General features: G+C 35.2%; 2 protein-coding genes across 4 annotated transcripts in view; both read left to right on the top strand.

Annotated features, from left to right (window-relative positions):
• The first annotated feature begins 4,279 nt into the window (after positions 1-4,279).
• On the top strand, positions 4,280-8,622 carry LOC110039279 (protein LURP-one-related 8-like). Its single transcript, XM_020744290.1, has 3 exons — positions 4,280-4,340; positions 6,728-7,080; positions 7,948-8,622. Exons 1-3 carry the CDS (start codon positions 4,280-4,282, stop codon positions 8,344-8,346), a joined length of 813 nt encoding a protein of 270 aa, XP_020599949.1. The 3' UTR covers positions 8,347-8,622.
• Positions 8,623-16,548: 7,926 nt separating this feature from the next.
• LOC110039375 (probable dolichyl pyrophosphate Man9GlcNAc2 alpha-1,3-glucosyltransferase) overlaps positions 16,549-22,316 on the top strand; it is an 11,993-nt gene continuing 6,225 nt past the window's right edge. For all 3 annotated transcript variants that reach the window (XM_020744413.1, XM_020744412.1, XM_020744411.1), the window contains exons 1-3: positions 16,549-16,995; positions 17,066-17,252; positions 17,349-17,456. In XM_020744413.1, coding sequence (XP_020600072.1) covers positions 16,607-16,995; positions 17,066-17,252; positions 17,349-17,456 — 684 coding nt within the window. In that variant the 5' untranslated portion in view covers positions 16,549-16,606. The remainder of the gene's footprint in view (positions 16,996-17,065; positions 17,253-17,348; positions 17,457-22,316) is intronic.

Here is a 22,316-nt window from a genome sequence, read left to right as displayed (position 1 = left end):
AAGGGCTTATTCCCGTCTGGGTCACCCTAAATGCACTAGAAAACCAATTAAGTAGAAATCTATGTTGGACCAGTCGGGTTGAAAAAGCTCGACGGCTTCTCCTTGGGATATACAAATAATATGTAGTTATGTGCCACAATCCTAAGTGTGGATGCCCTATTAATTGTGACTAGGGTGATAACCATGCATGAAGCTCATTTAAAATCCGACTCAAAGGTCATACAAGAAAGTAAAAGTGAAAATTTTAAAGTTCTGAATATTTTAATCCTAAATTTTTATTATCTTGAATATTTTATTTAGATTTTGTATTTAGAGTTTTAAATCCTAAAAATCCTATATTGTATTCGTCATTCCCAGACAAACCATAGAATGAAACAACAAAATTTATTTCAAGCATACAAACATGCAATAGAAAACATGATAACAAGTCAAACCAAAATAATAAGAAAAGATCGTTGTCGTTGGGTGGGCAACATATCCCAGAAAAGAAAAAGTGTGGTCAGACTCAATATATACATGTCTGGTCCTAATTTTGTACATCAATATCAAATGCAAAATTAATATACGGTGCACGAGCTGTTGCTCATGGTCCCTCGTCACATGGTTTCGTACCAAAATGCCTCGGAACATGTTTTCATATCTTACTTTAACTACAAAACTCTTCTAAGAACTCAAAAAAGTACTAAGAAAAATTAAGAAAAAGGACCCGCATGCATGAAAATATGTTAGCACATAAATCTATCTACATACAATGTGTTTGAACTATGCTTAAAGGGGGAGTTAAGCAAGGTCTACAAATAATAGTTATCATGAAAATCATCACATGATTCTTCTCATATGTGTGTGTGTATATAAGGCATGACTCTCTGTAGAAGACTGAATTGATATACTATCATGCATATCAAAATCAAAGAACATGCAAACACACCAAAAGCTCGGATAGAAAAAGGCACATTGCTTGGACAACCAAGCCAACACATAACAATAGTCAGGTGCCACACAAAAAAATTACTTAACAACCTAGCCCTAGATTTGTACAACATCTAACAAAAAATGTCATAACCAGCATCTAAGTACTTAGAGTAAAATCTTCAGTTACCATATGACTTTGACGTGGTCACCACACAGGTCTCATTCTAAAGATCCAAATGATCTAAAATACGTCACAAGAAAAGGGTGACATTTAAAAAATGTGGCCTCATATATGACCTAACATATATCAATTTTAAAGTAAGGTGGATAATACTAATAGTAGAAAAATATTCATTTTTTATACTTTAAAATAGTGGACCGCTGACAGCTGATCTGAGATAATCAAGTGATGTACTTTAGAGTTCTTTCATCTTTAGCACAGTCATACTGTATGTTGCTCGTGATAAAGAAACTTGCAATACTAGCTGATATATCATCGTAGGCAATGCTCTTTTGAGTACCATGGCCAACAAATGAGTCATTCTTCTAATGAATATGTTAAGCCACAAGGCAATTGGGTAAACATATAAACATGTAAAACGGTCACATTGTGATTATTCAATCGAAGCACGAAGCAATCATAATGGACACTCGAAAGGGCGAAGCACACATTATGCAAATGAATGTAAGAATGTCCACATGCAACATGACACACGCGAACGAGATGTATAGGTAAAATAGGCTACCTATGGAAATGAATTACACCTTCCCAGAGGACCCAGGGTGTCATGCGACAAGTAGGCACCGACTATGAGTGAAATTGCATCGAGTAAAAGGGTACCTAAAATGAGAATTTACACCTTACTCAAGAGGCACTCATGAGCGCACATGCAAACATACAAGATATACAATAAGCACATGAGAAAAGTCAAGCATATAATATGCAGAAATGACAAACAAACAACATACAACATACATATGATAAATTTCGAGCATATAACATGCAAATGACATTCAAACGACGAAAAATGCAACGTTGCAAATTGCCATACATATTAAATCATATGATTCATATGGGTGTGAATCACATACTTAGGTGGACAAACATTGTTTCTCATACAAGTTCAGTGGCTATGAAGCATAACTCGTATTCAATACGATGTGAAATACCCTTCAACATTATGGGTAGTGTCGTGGGGAACGAGGCATGTGGCTATACATGTGAGTCATCTCCTTGCAAAATGTGCGAGTGTCTATTCTTTCTGCATACGATGGCGTATGTAGAAAAAACACTCACAAGCGTGGGTGCTTAAAGAGACACCACGTGGGCGGCGCTCAACGAGACACCCAGACATAGATGTTCAATAACACAATGAAATGTGCCACATGCAAAGCATATAAGATAAAAATATTTCACATGCAATGAAAAATTGTAGACGTCAAGTCAATATAAAATTTTCATACACACACAAATAAACATGTAGTATGATGCAAAAGCATACAAGCATGCATGTGATCAGTTGATCGGGTCGTGGCGGCCAGTCGAACCTAAGAGAGTGGCCGACCGATCCAAGTCAATCAGTCAGACCCAAAAGAGTGGGTGATTAGCCTGGGGCGGCCCGATCCTTTGGGTTATATCGATGCCATGTGACATTGTTGATCACCCACTTTAGGTTTGATCGGTCTTCCCGAGTTTAGGTTTTAGGGCTCGATCATGCTCATTCAAATCAGTAAATAAACAAGTTTGAACAATTTTTAAAAGCTTGATGCTTATATGAACTAAACATGAACATAATCGAACTTGTTCATTTATGTATACGAACAAACTCATTTGTTGTTCAACAAGTAACTTGTTAAATACTCGATATTAAGTTAGATGATAGCTCATATCATATATGAGATATTATTTAAATAAAATTTAATTAGCTAGAATATTAACTTATGTGTTGATAGGTTGTATCATATATGACATATAATACTTAGATGTTAAGTTTTTGTAAGTTTTAAAGTTGTCATTTTTAGTTGTTTGGTAGGATTCAAGTTAAAACATGCTTAAATGTTGCACAAATCATTCTACTATACATCCCCTAAGTGAGGAATTTAGGACAAAATAGAGGAGAAACAACATTTAAGATATTATAGGATTTAGAGTTTATAATCAATGAATTAATAGTTGCTATCAAATTGGTAAAATTATTTATTGATATTCATTTGAATTTTTAGTTCGTTTAAAAACTCTTTCACTTATCATAAACAAATCAAGTACGAATCAAGTTCAAATATTGAAAAATTTAAACAGGTCAAGCTTGAACAATATTTTTTTTATTTGAATATCTAGATATTCATTTGAATTTTTAGTTCGTTTAAAAACTCTTTCACTTATCATAAACAAATCAAGTACGAATCAAGTTCAAATATTGAAAAATTTAAACAGGTCAAGCTTGAACAATATATGAGACTCGACACAAGCTCAAGTCGATCATGAATAACTTATAATTATGCCAAGCCAAGTTCAAACTATGATATACTCGACTCGGCTAGGCACGGCTCAGCTTGATTACAGCCCAAACTCGAACACTTAAAATTTGTAAGCATTGTTGCTTATTAAACAGTAGTCAACCAAACTTATAGAGTACATAACATATCATAACAATTCTTATAATAATGTCATTCACCGCAATGGATTATTTGACAAAGTCTATTTATTCCCTCTCTCTCTCTCTCTCTTCCTCTCTCTCTCTCTCTCTCCCCCCCCCTTAATTTGGCTCTCACCCCTTCTCTCTCTATATAAAGTGTCTATGAAATTGCTTTAAACTTATCAAAATGTGAATCTCTCAACAAAAGCTTCTCCCCCTTTTACGTGTGCTCTTAGGCTCAATCCTACATTTTATTGGTGTTAGTCCACTAGCAATGTTGGATTTAACATCCAACAAGATATAGTGTATGTGAAAAAGTAGAAGACATAAAATTAAACAACGAAGCATCTTAAGAAAAGGACATCCGAGTTTAGGTCATTGTGAGGGGTCAATAAACCTAGCATGAGTACATCATCTTCAAAAAGTTTTAAACATTGAAGATCATCTACATGAGATGAATTTTATTACTTTTCATAAAGACATGTCATTGCACTTGAGTTTAGAGAATGTCATACTGTTCAGCTGATTCATATTAAGTGTCAAGTTATCCCCCCATATTTGTTTGATATAGAATACTTAATGGAAAAATATTAATGACGTGTCAAACATTAAAAATTATGCATGGAACCTATATGTTAACTTTGCAAATATTGAGAAAATCTAACGAACCAAAAGAGGCATGGTCAAAGAGGGCCCGTCGATGATCAAGGCACACGACACCTGAGGCAGAAATGTACATCGCCTCATTTCTCTCGGAGCAGGATCCAAAGTCGATCGACATCAGCCAACAAGGTCGGTCGAGCAAAAGATTTGGCTGACCGAGAGATAGTTATAGTAGAGCTGCTACCTGAACCCAAGGAAGTCTTCTAAGTGGGCTTCATCAATCCAAGGATTAATGGTCGCAAGCGGCCGAGCGCTGAGAAGAGTCGAGTTGAAGCCTTTTTTTATTTATTAATTTACATATTTATTTATTTATTTATGGCTAAATTACTCTGTAGTACCCATACTAAAAAGAAGCAAACGGGTAATTGTACTTCTGGTACCTCTCTTGCTTGAAAAAATAGGGGTTAGCTAAAAAGCTAATGCTTCAGTGATAAATAATCTAAAAAATTTATTCTACTGGGCATTCTATCTCTCTCTCTTTCTCTCTCATCTTCTCTTTGATCTCATGCTACACTATTCTTTGGGTGTGATTCATATGACACTTTTTGATTCAACAACTATAAAGAATTCACACTTCATAGAATTTGAGTCATCATATAAAAATATACATCTAAAACTTATGTTAGAATAATAGAATTCTTATATGTATCCAAATAATTAGTTTGAATGTTAACATGACAAACTACTCTAAGCTTCAAGAGAGAATTATATTAAGAACTTCTAAGACTATAGATCTGAGTTGGAGTGTGATCGAAGATAATTATTTTATATTTTACGATGAGATCGGGCTTTGTTAAAATGCAAGAGAAAGGTGATCAGTTGAGTAGCACTACTTGCCATGGAGATCAAGAGTCGTCACTAATGCCTATCATTGAAAAAAATGAAAAAGAATGACAATAAATTTAAGTTTGTTGACCCTTAGATCTACGTCTAGAAAATTACTCACTAGATGAAATGAAAAGAGTGATATAAATATAAAAATTTGTTTTGATTATTTTACTCGCTAATATGTCATCAATAATTTATTTTTGTACAGGCATGAATCTCGATGTTTTTTATAAGAAATCATTCTAATTCAAAGTCGTGATCAACTAGGTTTCATTTCAGCAAATTTCGAATAGATTTGAGCTTCACGACAAAATGTACTTAACAACTATAAAATTGGTTCAATTTGGGTCCAATCAAGCACATATTAAGTCATTAAAGCATAGTTGGATGCTTAGGTTTGTCAAATTAAGGGTTAAATGAACTTCAAATTTGACATTCTTATATTTGAATCAAGCACCTTGACGAGTGGAATCCAGCGAGCTTAAGATGGCTGAAATTTGACGATATTAAGACAACCAAATCTTAAAAAATTGCCTATAATCAAGAGAAACAACATGAATCATTCAATTAGGTAAGTATAAAGGTTATGCTCCAAAAGAACAAATTGCACCTTCTCAAAAAATTATAAATATGTCACATCTCTTCACTAAGGGGAGGGCGAAAAAAAGAAAAGGAAGCGAAATCCTAAAGCCTCTATTGAAGAGAAAACCCGACAAATAACCACTGGCCTCCATAGCGGCCAACCACCGTCGACCACTGCTTGTCTTGCCTACTACATGGCGTCAAAAAATTATAAATATGTCACGTCTCTTCACTAAGGGGAGGGCAAAAAAAAGAAAAAGAAGTGAAATCCTAAATCCTCTATTGAAGAGAAGACCCGACGAATAACCACTGGCCTCCATAGCGGCCAACAACCGTCGACCACTGCTTGTCTTGCCTACTACATGGCATCGACAACCACCACTTTTAACAATTGTAGCTATCCACTTTTAACAATTGTAGCTATACTACTGCTGTTATTTAATTTTCTAACACTTATATTTTAATAGCTGTACAAAGACAAGTACAATTTTTGGTATAAGATTATCACCTCATTTCACTCTTCGTAACAGAAGAGTATATCCCAGTCTTACAAACATAGAGTGAATTACTTTACTTGTACTTGGCCTCGTGGTTTTTTCAGTTCAGAGTTTTCCATGTAAAAAAAATTGATGTGTAACTTCTCTATATTTTCTTATGTTAATGTGTGTTGAATTTTCATACAATATTCAGACAATAAATCATTATATTATCACTGACTTTTTCGACACACAATGATTAAAATAATGGATATTTTGAAGGTTAAAATAGTTTTAAAAAAATCTAATGCCAAATGAAAAAAATGATTCAAGTATCTTATAAATCATGATTTGTTGATGGCATCACTCGTTAGGTTCTTCTATAAAGTTATTTTAAATATTTGGCGAAATTAACGCTGTACTATTTTACTCTGTTCCATTTTAAATATCTCATAAATTTATTTTATAATTTGGCGAAATTAACGCTCCAAATTTCCAAAACTTTTCCACCTTAGCCACCCCCACCAGCATTTTGCACGTGCGAATTCGGAGGGGCATTTTCGACCACAAGCAAATATAAATATAGGACAACAGGCCACTCATCCGACAACAGCTTACGAGCTCCGTGAGCTCACCGCCGCCCCCTTTCTCCGGCCACCGACTGTTCGCCGCTGGTAGAGTATGACGAAAAGAGTACACCCCAACGTTTCATCCGTAGTGGAATCCCCCGAACCAATGCTGTCGACCGCCAGCGATCGAGACTGTTCTCCCCTCCCGTCCCCCCCCCGTCGCCGGCGGAGGCGGCACCGGCGGCGCTGACCGTATGGCTAAAGTCGCTCCTTTTTAACTGCAACGGGTTCACCGTATTCGATTCGAAGGGGAATCTGGTCTTCCGCGTTGACGAGTACGCGAGATCCGGCAATAAGGGCGAGATCGTCCTCATGGACGCCGCCGGCAACTCTCGCCTCACTATTCGTCGAAAGGTTAATAGATCAGTATTCTAATTTCATATTATTAGTCAAATTAGATTTTTGGATATTTTAAATTTAAGTGTTTCGATGGATTCTGATTTATTAAATCATAATATTTGCGGAATTTAGGAATTTTATTCGAATATTTTAATAATTTATTTTATTAATAGTTATCATCTTAAATTATTTTCAAATTTTATTCTAGCAAAATTTAATTTTCAGATTATAATCCTACGAAAAATTATTATATCTGAATTTAAAATATTTACTGCTTATTTCAAAAGAAGAATTGCATACATAGCACTTAAGTTCTTTGTATTCGCATTTTTAACACCTAAATTTTAAAGGACAATTACACAGAGATGGCCCGAAACTTCGTAACTTCGTTTTTATAAATAAATCACCCTCTTTCATCCAATTTTTAAACTCTCGCTCAAATATCAAAATTCATGATAAAATCTCAGTCAATATTTTTCATTTATATCAAATTCTCAATAGTTTGATCATGATTGACACATCTAAATACTTAGTTTTGGTAGTTCAAAAAAAAATATTTGGATGATTAATTTGTAAATATCAATATTTTCGATGATCTTGTCCCAAATTTTATTTTTTGCATCCTTATTATAAAAAAAAAGTATATTTCTTTTTTTAAGCTAAAATGCTATTATAAAAAAAAAAAAGTATATTTCTTTTTTTAAGCTAAAATGATGATATTTTTGTTCTGTATGAAAGCTTTTGATGGTATGCATGTAAATAAAAATTATTTAGATGTTAGATATGTAAATATAAAAATTATGAGGTGTGTATATAAATGGTCCCCATGGGGGCTTCAACGAATCATGAATCAGTGAATCAGATTCCACTCTGTGTGCGCAGAAACTGAGCTTGGGGGAGCACTGGCAGATCTACGACGGCGAGGAGGCTGCGAATCCTCTCTTCTCCGTTCGAAAGTACGTGAAATTCATTCAATCCAATTCCAAGTCGCTGGCGCACGTGAGTCCGTGCGTTTCGCCACCGGGGACGGCGAGTGGGAGCGACGGCGGAGAGGGGTTCGAGGTGGAAGGTTTCTATGCGCAGCGTTGCTGTCAGGTGTACGACGGGAGGCGGCGGGTGGTGGCGGAGATTCGGCGAAAGGAGGATGTCGGCGGAGCGGCGTTTGGGCTCGATGTTTTCCGGCTGGTCGTGCAGCCGGGATTCGATGTTGCCGTTGCGATGGCGATTGTTATCGTTCTCGAGGAGATGTTCGGATCTCGCCGATCTGAATTTAGGGTTTAGGGTGTTCTGTAATTTCTTTTTTTTTTTTTTTTTTTTTTTTTTTTTGAGTGGTGGTGAAGTATAGTGGGGACTGTAGATAATGATAAGAAGGCAGGGATTTGAAATGTTTCTTGGATTGAGGAAAAAGGAAAACGAAAAAGATCTCTTCTTTGAAATACTGAATTTTATCTTTGTGTTGGTGCAAATTAGTAAAAATATAAATGTATCGTTATTAATTATTATTATTTTTTTTGTAAATGAATTTTATTTTAATTTAAATCATGTATTGTCATTTTAGGGACCAATTTGATTGCGTAAATTCATTATGATTTAAGTGCTTTTACTCTTTTAGAGACAAGTTTGAAATAATATGGCTATAGCTATATCAATATGACTCTTGAGACGTGACATAAAATTTAGTATAATTTGTGAATAAAAAATATTTAAATTCCAATTAAAAATTATATAGAATTCTCATTTCAACAAACTTATATTCATAGTAATAATTGGCAGGACGAAATAGACCTAATGACAATAAAGTTGGTCGAGTCAATCAAGTCTAGATCAAGTTGTTAAGCCAACTTTAGGAACTTGCAGTGCTGAATTTGAATGTCAAATGGATTTTGAAGCTGACAAATTTATAATCAAATTGAGTGTTTCAACAAAGCAAAATGAACAAGTCTAAGATCAATCAATTTTGACATCATAAAGACACTCACATGTCTACAAAATGTCATCCGGTTGAGAGATCGAATCTCTCTGGGTTGTTCGATGGAGTGGTTTGAATTCTTTCTTTACTTGTAGAGAGGTTTCTCTCATACTCTACAAAATGGAGTCCACCCCCCACCCCCTCGCTTGAGAGGAGACCTGGACCTGAGCCTAAAGAAGGACCAATAAAATAAGGAGCTTAATTACGACTTGCACTACGAAATCTTGGTGTACGTTATGAAGTAATGAAGCATCAGGCGATGCAGTAATGCACCCTTAAGATGGTGTAAGAATTCACCCCGAAGACAACATAATGATACTACGTTAAAGATGGTGTAACGACGCACTCGAAAGTGACGTAACAATGTCATCCCAAAGACAATGCAAGAATGCACCCCGAATAGGTTTGATGACACCACCCCAAAAGCGATGTTGTGAAGCACCCTGAAGGCGGTGCAACACCGCACTCCAAGTACAGTGTAACTCGCTACCACGTCCTATGTGATCCACTATGGCCTATGTGGTTTAGAGCCCATGCAGCTCCCAACTTAGGCTTCTACGAAGTACGAAATTTACTGCAACTCACCACTACAGACTAAGTGATTAACTACAACCTTCATGATACACAACTAATGCAATTCCCAACTCAACCCTTTATGGCATATAGAAATTATCATAACTCGTTATTACTACATATATGATCATTATGGCCTACATGACTCACAGATCATGTCGCTTCGAACTCCGGCCTTTGCCTGTTGTAAACACTATCACAGTTTGTGCAGCTCCCCCAACTATGACATTTATGACCTACATACATTTATGACAGCTCACGTGACCAGTTACGAGATAAATGATCCTTAATTGATAATGAACTCCAAACTCAGCCCTCTGCAACCCACATAAGTTATCCTAGCTCGTGCAACTCCCAAAAATAGTCTCCATAGGCCACAAACATTATCACAACTCATACAACTCTAAAATCTGACCTCTGCGACCCACATAAATTATCCCAACTTGTTTAGCTCCCAACTATGGTCTCTATGGCCTCTATAGCCTACTGACATCATCACAACTCATCACTGCGGTCTATGTGACCAACTACAGTAAAATTTAACAAAAAATATGAGAAATAAAATGGTTGAAAAAGTATCAAACAAATAAAAATGATATTGAGTAGTTTGTATGTACAAATAATTTGTCCCACCCTTTAAAGAATGATCACATGGAGCACCTATAAGTTCTATGGAAATATTTTATTTTATGGAGGACCTATAACTTATCAAATATTTTTATTTTATATTTATTTAGAGATAGCTGCGTGAACAGATTTAATCAGATTTATATAGAGAAATATCAAATTTCAGGGAATCAACTACCCACCCTAAATATAACCTGGCTCTGTCCCTGATTCATCGTTTTATAAATCCAACTATCAAACAAAATAATTATATTTTTCACACATCCACTTGGTGATAATGATATGTATTGAAAAAAGCAATCAATTGAGCCCTAAGAAAAATTTTATTTGAATTCTAGCAAACGTACAAATCACCATATGAGTCATTTTTTATTTGATTAAAATCAACATGAATATCTAGGAACCTATATAACATATATATATATATATATATATACTTTTTTTTGAAAGCCCAAAAAGGCTAATATATTAACTAGAAAGAAAGATACAGATACAATGTGATGGAGGGCCCAAACATGACACGCTGAATTTGAGGTGTGAATAATTTTCTATGTGGTCCTGTTGTTGAAATCAAACCGCAAGTCACCCTCCAATATTACCTTTTTGGAAAATTTACATACATATCACACAACTTTTATTTATTTACATATCGCTCGTTCAATGGAATATTTATATCTATTGCTATATTGATTTTAAAACTTTTCACAGCTAGGCATGAGAAGATGGATTTTATTTCTTTAAAAAAGTCGAGTGGTATGTATATAAATATAAAATGTTATTTTTTAGATATGTAAATATATAAGAATTTAGTTTAAAAACATATATTTCTCTTTTAAAAGTGATAATAATATTATTTTTTATATGTCCTTAAATATTTGAGTGCTATAGTTTGAGACATGTAAATTTCCCACTTACTTTTCACATAAATAATGATCTAAAACTTAGGGTATGTTTGGGGCAGCTGTAGCTTATTGAATAATCTGCTGATAAGCTAGGTGCGGTGATTATTACAAATTTTTATTTTTTTGAAAAAAACAGACTGTTGCCAATAAGCTGCCACCGCACCTGTGAAAACGTTGTTTTCTACGTTTTGAAAACGCATAAGCTGTCAAAACACAGTTTACCCAAACAGGTTAGGTGCATTTTCAAAATGCCACCGCACCAAATAAGATGCCCCAAACGGGCCCTAAATTTAGTATTATCATTACATCACGACACGGCAACACAAGCATGGACAAGACTTGAGACCATTAGGCAAATGAACATAAAGCAATAGAGATAAAACTCCAAAAATAATAAGTGAAAGCGAAAGAACACAGACTGGCATCTTACATAAACAGCCAAACGCCACATCAGCTCCCACCTGCCATAGCTTATAGCATGGAGCTTCTTTTAGGGTTAGGGTTCATGAGCAAAGAAAGAATAAGAAAAGTATAAAGCATGCGCGCCTGATGAACAGTGGAAGAAAGCGGATGTGTTCCTTTCGAAGAGCACATTTATCATGAAAGTGAACGCCGACTATTTGATTCCATTAAATAAAAAGATGAGGAGGAAGAAGAAGAACGCATATATTTCCACATCACTTGCCGTCTGTAATTTTCTTGCGTTTGTGAAGAGGGAAAAGGATGTTTGGGACATGATTGATTTGGATTTTTCTCAATTTAAGTAAGTAGTAAATGGGAGGAGAGCGTCTTAGTGGAAGATGAGGGAAGATAATTGATGAGATTGCGTGGATGGAAATGAGGATTAGGGCAACTTTTTTCATCTCACGCTATTGAATAAGGGGGCATTTACGTACATGCCACCCAACTCCTATGCTTTCACTTATCAGAGAGCAATTTTTTACTTTTTACATTTTTTATAGGCTACTAATAAATTTTCATCATCCGGCACAAATCTCGAGACATGACACGAAGCCCGATATGATATTTTGGGCAAGAAAAATTCAAATATTGATTAAAATTCATTCAGAGTCCTGATTTCAACTAATGTATAATCAAACTGACCGGCTCGATGAGTCAGACCTAATGAATAAAAATTAGTCCAATCCGAGTCAAATCAAGCTCAGATCAAGTCATTAAATCACCCTTGGAAGATTTCTGGACACATTTGGACGGTCAAACATATGTCGACACTAGCAAGCCTATACTCGAATCAAGCATCTCGACAAGACTAATCTAACGAGCTCAAGATCACTTAATTCCGACATCGTTAAGACAATCAAATGTTCATTAAACACCACATGTTTGAAGGAAACTCTCTGAACCGTCCGATCAAAATTGTTCATATTTCTGCATTAATTGCACCCAGAACACTATAAATAGACTCATACGCCTCACATGAGGGGAAGCTGAAGTCTAGAGAGAGAGAGCTTGAGACTTTGAGGAGAAGTTGCAACTCAACATTATCGTCGATCATCGTCGACCACCGCAGACCTCTGTTGTCGACCATCGCCAACTTCCGTCGTCGACCACCGCAGACCTCCGACGATCACCGTTGTCCGTCTTTGACCTCTGTCAACCATCATCGACCACTACTAACCACCATCGATCACCACCAACCAGAAGTAGTTATCCGACGTTGTAATCTAAAAAATATAGTTACTCTTTATCGTCTGTGGGACAAGGGATTTATGTAATCATCAATCAATAGTGGATTTCAGCAACTGGGCCAGACTCATGGTTTTTCCCTTATGGGTTTTTCACGTAAAAACTTCTGGAGTCATCACTTCTTGTTTGTGTGTGTGTCGAGCTTTCGTACAACGCTAAGACGATAGTCCGTTATTCTACTACCGCAAATTTTCTAGCACGTCACATTTGAACCACTGAACACTCTTGTTTAAATTTTTAAAAGTGTATTAATGCTTTTCACGAGAGCATAAGTAAGCTGACGTATATATAAAAATCAAAGTTTAACTGCTGTGTAGATATGTAAATATATAAGAATTGATAGACATGTATGTAGATCTTCATAAATTAAAAAATAAAAATGGAGTTTTTACAGGTGAGATGCGCATGTGCTGAGCTAATTATGTTAGGTTTGATGGTAGGTTCATTTGAAATTAGAACTAGTCTGGATACTGAAACCGACGAGCTCTTAATGTGCTAAGTTTGACTCAGCAAATTAGACTTGAATTGACGAGCTGAAATTGTATCTCATCAAGCTAGCTTGACTTCTAATTGAATGTATCTAATGTACATATGAATGTTTGTATGTTTGTGCGCGTGTTTGAATTTATATATAAGAGCTTAGCTTAGCTCAAATTCTGATCTAATCTCAAATCCTGTATCAATTTTATATCGAATCAAGCTAGTCATGGCTATGCATGTCATGATAAATGGATATGAACTAAAATTGAGCCACAATGAAATAGAGATATGATTAAGTTGTTAATTATTCTTGATATGCCCTCAACAAATTTTCATCATTTGGCACATATCTCGAGGTATAACACGAATCTTGAAACAATTAATAAACACTTCTTTCAAGCAGGTAATTAAGCCAAAAGGATCTTCACTGGCTATATTTCATAAGTTGATATGGGAACAAACATATGCTACGTTGTGATGTCCTTAGTTTATGAGTAAGTTTTGTAATTTGTCGGGTTGGAGCTAGATGCCCTTTATTGTACTTAAAATGACTTTATGATTGATTTACAAATGATATTTTCCTCAAAATTAGAGAAAAAAATTGTACAATATAAGAAAATTGAAAATGGGGTGAATTCAAACTTTTTCTTGAGGATATACAAATTTATAATATACAATATATTTTCTAAATGTTTTTTAATTTTTTCTAATTAGCAACCAAAAGAAATTACTGCTGAGGGTCAAGGAAGGAAAAAAAAATAATTATTTATGAATAAACGACATATTTGATTTACAATCAATTAAGTAAAATTTAAAATTTTAGGGTTTTCAATCATCCTTCTTAAATTCAAGTACTCACCCATGATTAAAGAAAAAAAAACAGATGTTATGGCAGAGTGAGAGACTTAGAGTTGGTGGCGTACACAGTGGTGAAAGGCGATTATAAATCTTTCCCCTAGAATAAGACTCTTTAACAACATGTGAGCTTTCGGGATAATTAGCGTCATAAATAGCAAGGGATAAGAAAAACATTCAAAGTTAAGGAGTGTTTGAAGCATCCATATAACATTATAGATGTCCAATTAAAGCTTTAGGAAGTGGCTATACAATGGGAATTCCATGAAACTAAATAGAGAGAACCTAGCGTGAAAAAGATAGACACATAATTTTGAGAATATGTGTGTAAAATCATTAAGAGTTTTGAATTTCAGAATAAATACACTAGTTTACTCTACAATATGGTGAAGAAAAAAATTCTTAATAAGAAATAAAAGTAAATGATATGTACTTATTGAAATAATTAACTTATGTTCACAATTAAGAGAATTTGAAGTAAGTATGTGCTATCTGAAAAGATATAACATAATAGATGAGTTGCTAAGAAAATTAAGTGTTATTACTAAGTAAAAAAAGAGGGGAGTAACTATTTGTAAAATGCTATAAATGCATGTCATGGCACTAAGTTGGGTCATTTTATTGTATGTCGAATTGATTAGTGTTGTTCAACTTTGATTTATGAATAGAGCCATTATAGTTGATAATTGGATCAATTATTTAATGTTATCATAATTGTGTTGCAGCATAACATTTCACATCTGTAGCTTTTTCATTTTTTTTTACCTTTTATATCACATCTATTATAAATGTCATCAAAACAAACAATCAATTTTAATTATAAAGGAAATGCAATGTTTGGCAGACATTTCAAAGGATATTGAACTCTTAAGAGAAATCCTCATTAAAAACTTTATGAAAACTTTACTTAATGATCCAAAGAGTCTTAACATGCATGATTGATTCAAGCATTTGCATCGGGGATATTGCTTCTAAGGTTTAAGCAAAATTTATGCATTACTAATAGAGACACAAATATGAGAAACTTGAAATACTATTTGACTTAAGTTTTAAATGGAAGATTATTAAGGACAAGAAATTTAAATTTGGGACTGATACGCCACCAACAAATTTTCATCATCCGACACGAATCTTGAGGCAATATTTTGAGTAAAGAATATTCAAATCTTGATAAAAATTCATCCAGAGCTCCGATTTCAGTAAACTTATGGTAAAACTGACTGACTCGATGAGACGGACCTAATGGTATCAAAGTTAGGGTAAAACTGACCGACTCGATGAGACGGACTTAATGGTATCAAAGTTAGTCCAATCCAGTCAAATCAATCCCAGATCAAGTCATTAAATCGTTTTTGGATGATTTTTTGAGGCATTTGAAAGGTCAAACGGATGTCGAATCTAGCGAGTTTATAGTCAAATCGAGCATCCCGAACAACGCTGATAGCCGCCAATCACCGCTGACCTCTGTCAACCACCACCGTCAGTTATCAACCACCGCTGACCTCTGTCGACCACCGCCGGACATCGCTGATCGTCGCCATTCACCGCTAACCTCCGTTACCACCACCGTCGTCATCAGCCACTGTTGACCTCTGTCGACCACCGTCAATTGTCATCGATTGTCGTCAACTACCGTTGATCACTGCTGGCCTCCGTCAACCACCGCTTACTATACGTCATCAGTTGACGTTGTAAAGTGGAAAGCACTGTGGGACAAGAGACATTTGTAATTATTAACTTATAGTGAATTTTTACAACTGGCTGTGGGACAAGGGACATTTGTAATTATTAACTTATAGTGAATTTTTGCAACTGGGCTAGACCCCGTGGTTTTTCCCTTTTTACGGGTTTTTCTTTTAAAAACTTCTGGTGTGATCACAACTCGATTCATTTTAAAAACTTATGGTGTGATCACAACTCGATTCATTTTTATCTGAGTGTGTGTTGAATTCTCGTGCAACGCTAAGACAATAATCCATTACTCTACCGCCACGAATTTTCTAGCACTCATCAGGGACAATCTAAGAACAAGGGTGTAAACAAGCAGAACACGAGCAAGCCTGGGCTCAACTCGTGTTGCTCGTGTTTGACATGTTAAAAAATACCGTTATTTGTGTATGGTTCATTTATATTTCAAACACAAAAAATTATTTATGTTAGACTCATTTATTTAACAAGCAACCAGCCGTTTTGACAGCCCCATCTAAGAACACTGGAATTAGAAGATTTGGTAGCAATAGATAGGAGAAAAACATTATAATGGTTCACTAGAGGTTCATGAGGTGCTAAGAGATAATTACATAAATCATCTAAATAGCTAATTAAAAATTAGCCAAATTGGATAAATTCGAATTTATTTACACTCTCTAGTCCGAGTGCACAACCGCGAAAACCTAGTTGACAGCCGCAATCAAGCCGAGGGAGGTCCATGGCGGGGAAGAAGCGGAGAACGGAAGAAGTCGGCAGCTCCAGCGAGTTCCCATGGTCGAGCACGACGCTAACGCCGATGATATCGGTGATAATCGTCCTCTTTGCTGCGCTGGTTCGCGTTCTCGTCTCGCTTGGCCCGTATTCCGGCCAGGGTACACCGCCCATGTACGGGGATTACGAGGCGCAACGCCACTGGATGGAGATAACGCTTCATACGCCGGCGAGAGAGTGGTATCGCAATACAAGCGCGAATAATCTTTCCTACTGGGGTCTCGATTACCCTCCGCTCACTGCCTATCAGAGCCTTGCCCACGCTCTTCTCGTGAATTTCTGGATGCCCGAATCCCTAGCCTTGAATACCTCACGCGGTTTCGAATCACATGGATCGTGAGTTATTTTCTTTTTCTTCCGCATTTATTCCGATTGAATCTGCTTAGCTGATGAATGGTAAGTACAGGAAGCTTCTGATGAGGTGGACGGTGCTTGTTTCAGATTTACTTGTGTTCTTCCCGGCTGCTGTTTGTTTTGTAGTGGTTTACTGCAGGAGATTTGGCGGGAACGGGGGAGAAGGGTCTTCGGCATGGTTGCTGGCTATGATTTTGCTTAATCCATGCTTGATCCTCATCGACCATGGACATTTTCAGGTGTTGGTTTTTATTTGGATTTTGATATCGACAGTTGCACACATTTTTGTACCGATGGGATTTTGTATATTTTACTGAATTTTCTATTGGGCGCAGTATAATTGTATTAGCCTGGGGCTTACGATTGGTGCTATTGCTGCTATCCTTTCAAGGCACGAATTCATTGCTTCGGTACTTTTCAGTCTTGCAATCAACCACAAGCAGGTATTGTTCTCCTAATTTTGGGCGAGTCAACTAGGTCCATGAAAATTTCAGTATTTTTGAGATTTTTGTTATCTGGATTTTGGTACCCTAATATTTCTAATGCATTTAGAAAAATTTTTAAAAATTTTTGAAAATTTTCTAAATGGTTAAGACCCATATCAATTCGTCTTATTTGAAAAGAAAATTAATAATAAAAACTATGGCTTTTGTCCAACACTTGGGTGCTAGCATTTGGAGGGGTCCTGTCAATTTGAATAATTGTGAAAATCAGTATGGGCTTTAGGAGGCATAACATGTAGTTACCATATAATCAATATATTAACACTTGCAACTTTCTTTAGTCAAGTGGCTGAGAGTTTTGTCTTTCAACCAAGAGGTCCTAAGTTCAAGGCTTCTCATATGCGGGGTACGTGCGTTTGTTTGTATCCGTGGAAAAAAAGAAGAAGTATATTAACACTTTTCAAGTACTTCAACTATGCCAACTCAAAATTTGAAATTGTTCTTTTGTCTCAATTGCTTTATTGAATCAAGTAACCATGGCTTATTTCTTTAATTTTTAACAAGAAATTACCTTTTCTAACACAAACCTTATGAATTGACTCTTTACCTATGCCACTTTTGTATATTAAACTCTTTTTCATCTTTAATCTTTTTATTCGCTCAATATTTTCCACTTTTTTGTGGGAATAATATTCTCCTTTTGTTTCATGGGCAGGATTTCAAATTTCTTGGTAACAAAATTAGGAAGTAAAAAAAATCATGAAATGATTATTAGAGGGACAGTGCTAATGCAATATATTTAGTAGTTGAAAATATAATAGATTGATTCAGATATATGACAAATGGTTAAAAATTGCCAATAAGATGAGTTGATAAAATAAGTTTTAAAGAATCAGGAAGGAAGACTTATGCCAACGGCAACATACAAGATTTGCACCAAATATTTTTAACATCTCATGACATGGTTGTGAAATTTGGATAGAGCTGGGTGGTTGAACCCGTTTGATCGGGAACTCGTCCTTAAATCTGTTTGAATAGATTAATAAATCAATTTTTTAGCGATGTACAATTAACTTGTAAAAATTGGTGCTTATATTGCTCGACCCTTGAAGAGGTTTGACTAAAAGTTGCAATGGAGAGATTTTGTTAGCATATGTTTTTTTTTGGGACTTATTTGATATATATGTGCTATATTTCATGTTCTACAAATCCCCGCTTACACATACAAGTATATACACATACGTACGTACGCACATGCGTACTTATGTATGTGCACACATACATTTATCGCTTATCATTATTATTATGAATATTACACCATGTGAATAATTTAAATTAATTTAAAGGGTTGTTTGTTTGAAAGCATAAGAAAATTAGGTGTTTTTTAATACAATGTAATTTATACACAATGTATTTAAACTTCAGGGGTCATTTTCTTATATTTGGCTTAAGTCGTAAAATTAAGAATTAAAAATAAGAGAAAAAAATTTAACCAAGTAGCGGCTATAGCGCCATCGAAGATTGTGACATGGGGTGGCATTAATAGGATCGAGTGACAACCTTTGTCGGGGCAGCATTGTCATGATGGCTTGAGTTTAGGGGTGTCATGGCTACGCTATTATCCGAGGGAATTAGCTCTTGGCGTGCAAAGTGATGAGAGTGAGTGAGTGAGAGGCTTCATTGCTGCTTCATATGTATTGTATTTGAAATTTGCTCGGTTCAAGCGAATTCCAAATGTATAAAAACTAAGCCATTCAATCAATTCTAAATATCTTAATAATTTACCTTGCAACTAAACATGGAAACACTAAAAAATCCTACATTTGTTTTATAGTACACCCATGATACTTACAAACAAGCAATCCTTTAATAATATTTACATCTTCATGGTTTATTTTGGATCCCAATTCAATATTTGAATTTTGAACTTTTAACTTTTAACTTTCTTTCAACCTATTCGACGTACGGTTAAAAAACCTTTGCATCATAAACTGCTTGGTAGGGGCTAATGGAAAATAAGTATTTATAATGACGACCCCAACTTGTTGGATTATGGTTATTGATGATGATGAGTATGGAATTTTATGAGTTATTGTTAGCAACATTACTTTGCCATAAGATATTGTGCTGATTTTTATCTTCTTGAAATCTCCACCATTTATGGTCTTGGAATGATGGACTATTTTCGTAAGAGCTTGATAAGAGATAAATGAGAAAGATTCACTGAATTATTTCATCTTTATCATTTTTGAGTACTAATCTAATTAGTCTATCAATTTCTTCAAAAAATATATAATACCTTAATGAATGTTTAATGGATTATTTCCTCGGGTATGCTATTATTACTTGTTTGTTCCTATAATTCTTTTATAAAAAATTTTCATGGTATTTTCTTAATAACAAATACTCATTATGCTCAATGATTAGAAGATTATTACCAATTTAAATAATATTTTAAGCTTTAGTTTTGTGCTATTGTACGGGCATTATTAGAGGCTTAACTTTAAAATAATCAAAATAAGCATATATTATACCACTGAAGAAATTTTGAAGAATTTGATTATTTTTAATAAAATACTTTATTTTTATTTTTGAATTTGTGGTAATTGTTTTGAGATGGATCTGTCTATATTCTAATAAATTTTGTAATTAATAATTTATGCTTAAGTTAGATTGGGAAACCACATCCATATTCATTTCTTCTATCCTTGTTACAATATAAAGTTTGATTCATTTTCATGAAATTCAAACAATAAAAATACTCGGTCTTGCAAAAAACGTTTGAGTTCTTCACTAGTCCTAAGTTTTAATTTGTGAATTCAAATTTTTTCGTAGGCGAAACCCGGGCCTTAAACGTGAGATTGGTTGCAAAATGTAGAGAGGGCATGGAAAAGCTTAGTGATTTTTTTATTACTTGAAAGTATAGAGTCGATACAGCCAACTGTATCCCGAGGCTTCAACCCTCCGACTATCTATTTATAGGTGGGTTAGGGGCAAGACAATATTGTAAACTTACATTAAAGGTAAGTTGTTGACCTCTATAAATGATCCATGAGTTGAATCGATTAGACACGATGTGAATGATGAACTAGTAGCGCAATGCACACCAATTCAAGCTCAAATCACTTTTGGGGAACATACATGATGTCAAACTGCAAGAGAAGAATTGCTCATCAAACCAAGCAACCTATCAATGTTGATCTTATATCAAGAGTTTCAATGGATCTATCCTTGAGATAGAGTGTTTTTATGAGACAACATATAATGTCGAAGCTTTTGAGTTACAAAGATCAACAACAAATAATGCTTTTCAATTGGAGATTATTGCACTTGTGGTCCTCTTAGACTTCTATTAACATCATATGTTGCTACTACATGCTAAATTATACTTAGCACCTAATGATTAATTTTAATCGAAAGTGTTCTCCCATTATTGGGCTGGATAATTAACTATAAGAGGTTTCGCTTATGAGAAATATTGAACCCGATATCTTAAAGCCCTTGCAAAGTGTGGGTGAAATCTCTTAAGCATTGTCTTATTTACTATCTCATCGAGCTTCTGAAAATTTGACCCCAAAAATTCATGTAAGCTTTCCATTCATTTTCATTTCTTTTTGAGGGAGGTGGGGCATCGAATTTTCAGAGCCAACATTTAAAGTGTGAAATAATCAAAAATTAATAAGTCATGCTATCGATTCTTACACAGTTATCTCAGGTGCATAAGAAACAATAACAAACTCAAATAATCAAAAATTAATAAGCCATGCTATCGATTCTTACACAGTTATCTCAGGTGCATCTTCTTCATCGAAATCAACACATCATTTTGTTTTTCTTCCCTTTTTAAGACTAGTTATTTGCATGTAGAAGCTCAGAAGCTAATTGGCTTCAGGAAATTGAGGTGGAAGGATAGAACTGTAGGAAATAGATGTGAATGGTAAAATTCTTGCACAGAAAAGCCCTGCCAACAACCCTAACTGATCTTTCCAACCATTGTTTTCATTCTAGTGCACGGATATGAAGTGCGGTGATACAGTTATAGGGCTCTTAGAAAGTGTAAGAGAATCCAAAAAGACGTTTGGGAAATTGTAGGATGGGTAACGAGAGAGGGAGGATGGATGGCAACTGAAATTCTGGTGTGTATGATGATGGGATAGTGATCCGGAACAGAAAACATCAACTTTTTTCCGCTGCCAACGGCAGTTTGCTGTTGTCAAATGGCAGTAGCAGAGCAAAGACGACTGCCTAGCTGAAGACAATGAGTACTGTGTTTGGAAGGTTTGGGGGGGTGATTCGGGTGCTTTTCGGACTCAAAATAGTGGGTTGATGGCGAAACGGCGAGGGGGATCCACCACCTGTTACCGAGCAAGATACGAACACAACACTTGTAAAAGAAAAGATTATACAACACTCCAGAGAGCATAAGACAAATAATATCTTTAAACATAATAAGAATCGCTAAAAGTCTAAAAAAAAATAAAAGAAACACATTTAAATAATTCCCCCTAAAAAAATCCTAATTAGAAACTAGAGAATAGGTAAGAATCTTAAAAGGAAGCAACCGAGAAAGAAAACTTGCTAATAATAAGTGAAAAGGAAATAAAAATAAAAATAAAAGGCAATCAAGCTCTGGAATTCTACGACTGTAGAACTAATCATGATCCCACCTATTTCATGACACCGCAAAAACGGGCTTGACGTTTGTATCACTCTCCAGGTAGTAGAAGCTTCTTCTTTCACTCTTGAAACACTTTGGTCCCGCTATGTCCTGTTATTTTCCATGAAACATCTGCATAGATTTTTAAACTAGTAGTTCAACACTCTTGTTTGGTCATTTGTTCTTGTGAACATTGCTGAACC

Source organism: Phalaenopsis equestris, unplaced genomic scaffold, assembly GCF_001263595.1.
Source record: "Phalaenopsis equestris unplaced genomic scaffold, ASM126359v1 Scaffold000002, whole genome shotgun sequence".
Taxonomy (NCBI): domain Eukaryota; kingdom Viridiplantae; phylum Streptophyta; class Magnoliopsida; order Asparagales; family Orchidaceae; genus Phalaenopsis; species Phalaenopsis equestris.
The sequence above is the reverse complement of the archived record's forward strand: the minus strand, read 5'-3'. Positions and strand labels throughout refer to the sequence as shown.

What these genes read in the sequence shown, in the direction of transcription:
- LOC110039279 (XM_020744290.1), top strand. Translation starts at nt 4,280, where the DNA reads ATGTACATCGCCTCATTTCTCTCGGAGCAGGATCCAAAGTCGATCGAC. An exon ending in GATCGACATCAGCCAACAAG is followed by an intron (nt 4,341 to 6,727) that starts GTCGGTCGAGCA and finishes GAGCTCCGTGAG; the next exon opens with CTCACCGCCGCCCCCTTTCT. An exon ending in GCCTCACTATTCGTCGAAAG is followed by an intron (nt 7,081 to 7,947) that starts GTTAATAGATCA and finishes CTGTGTGCGCAG; the next exon opens with AAACTGAGCTTGGGGGAGCA.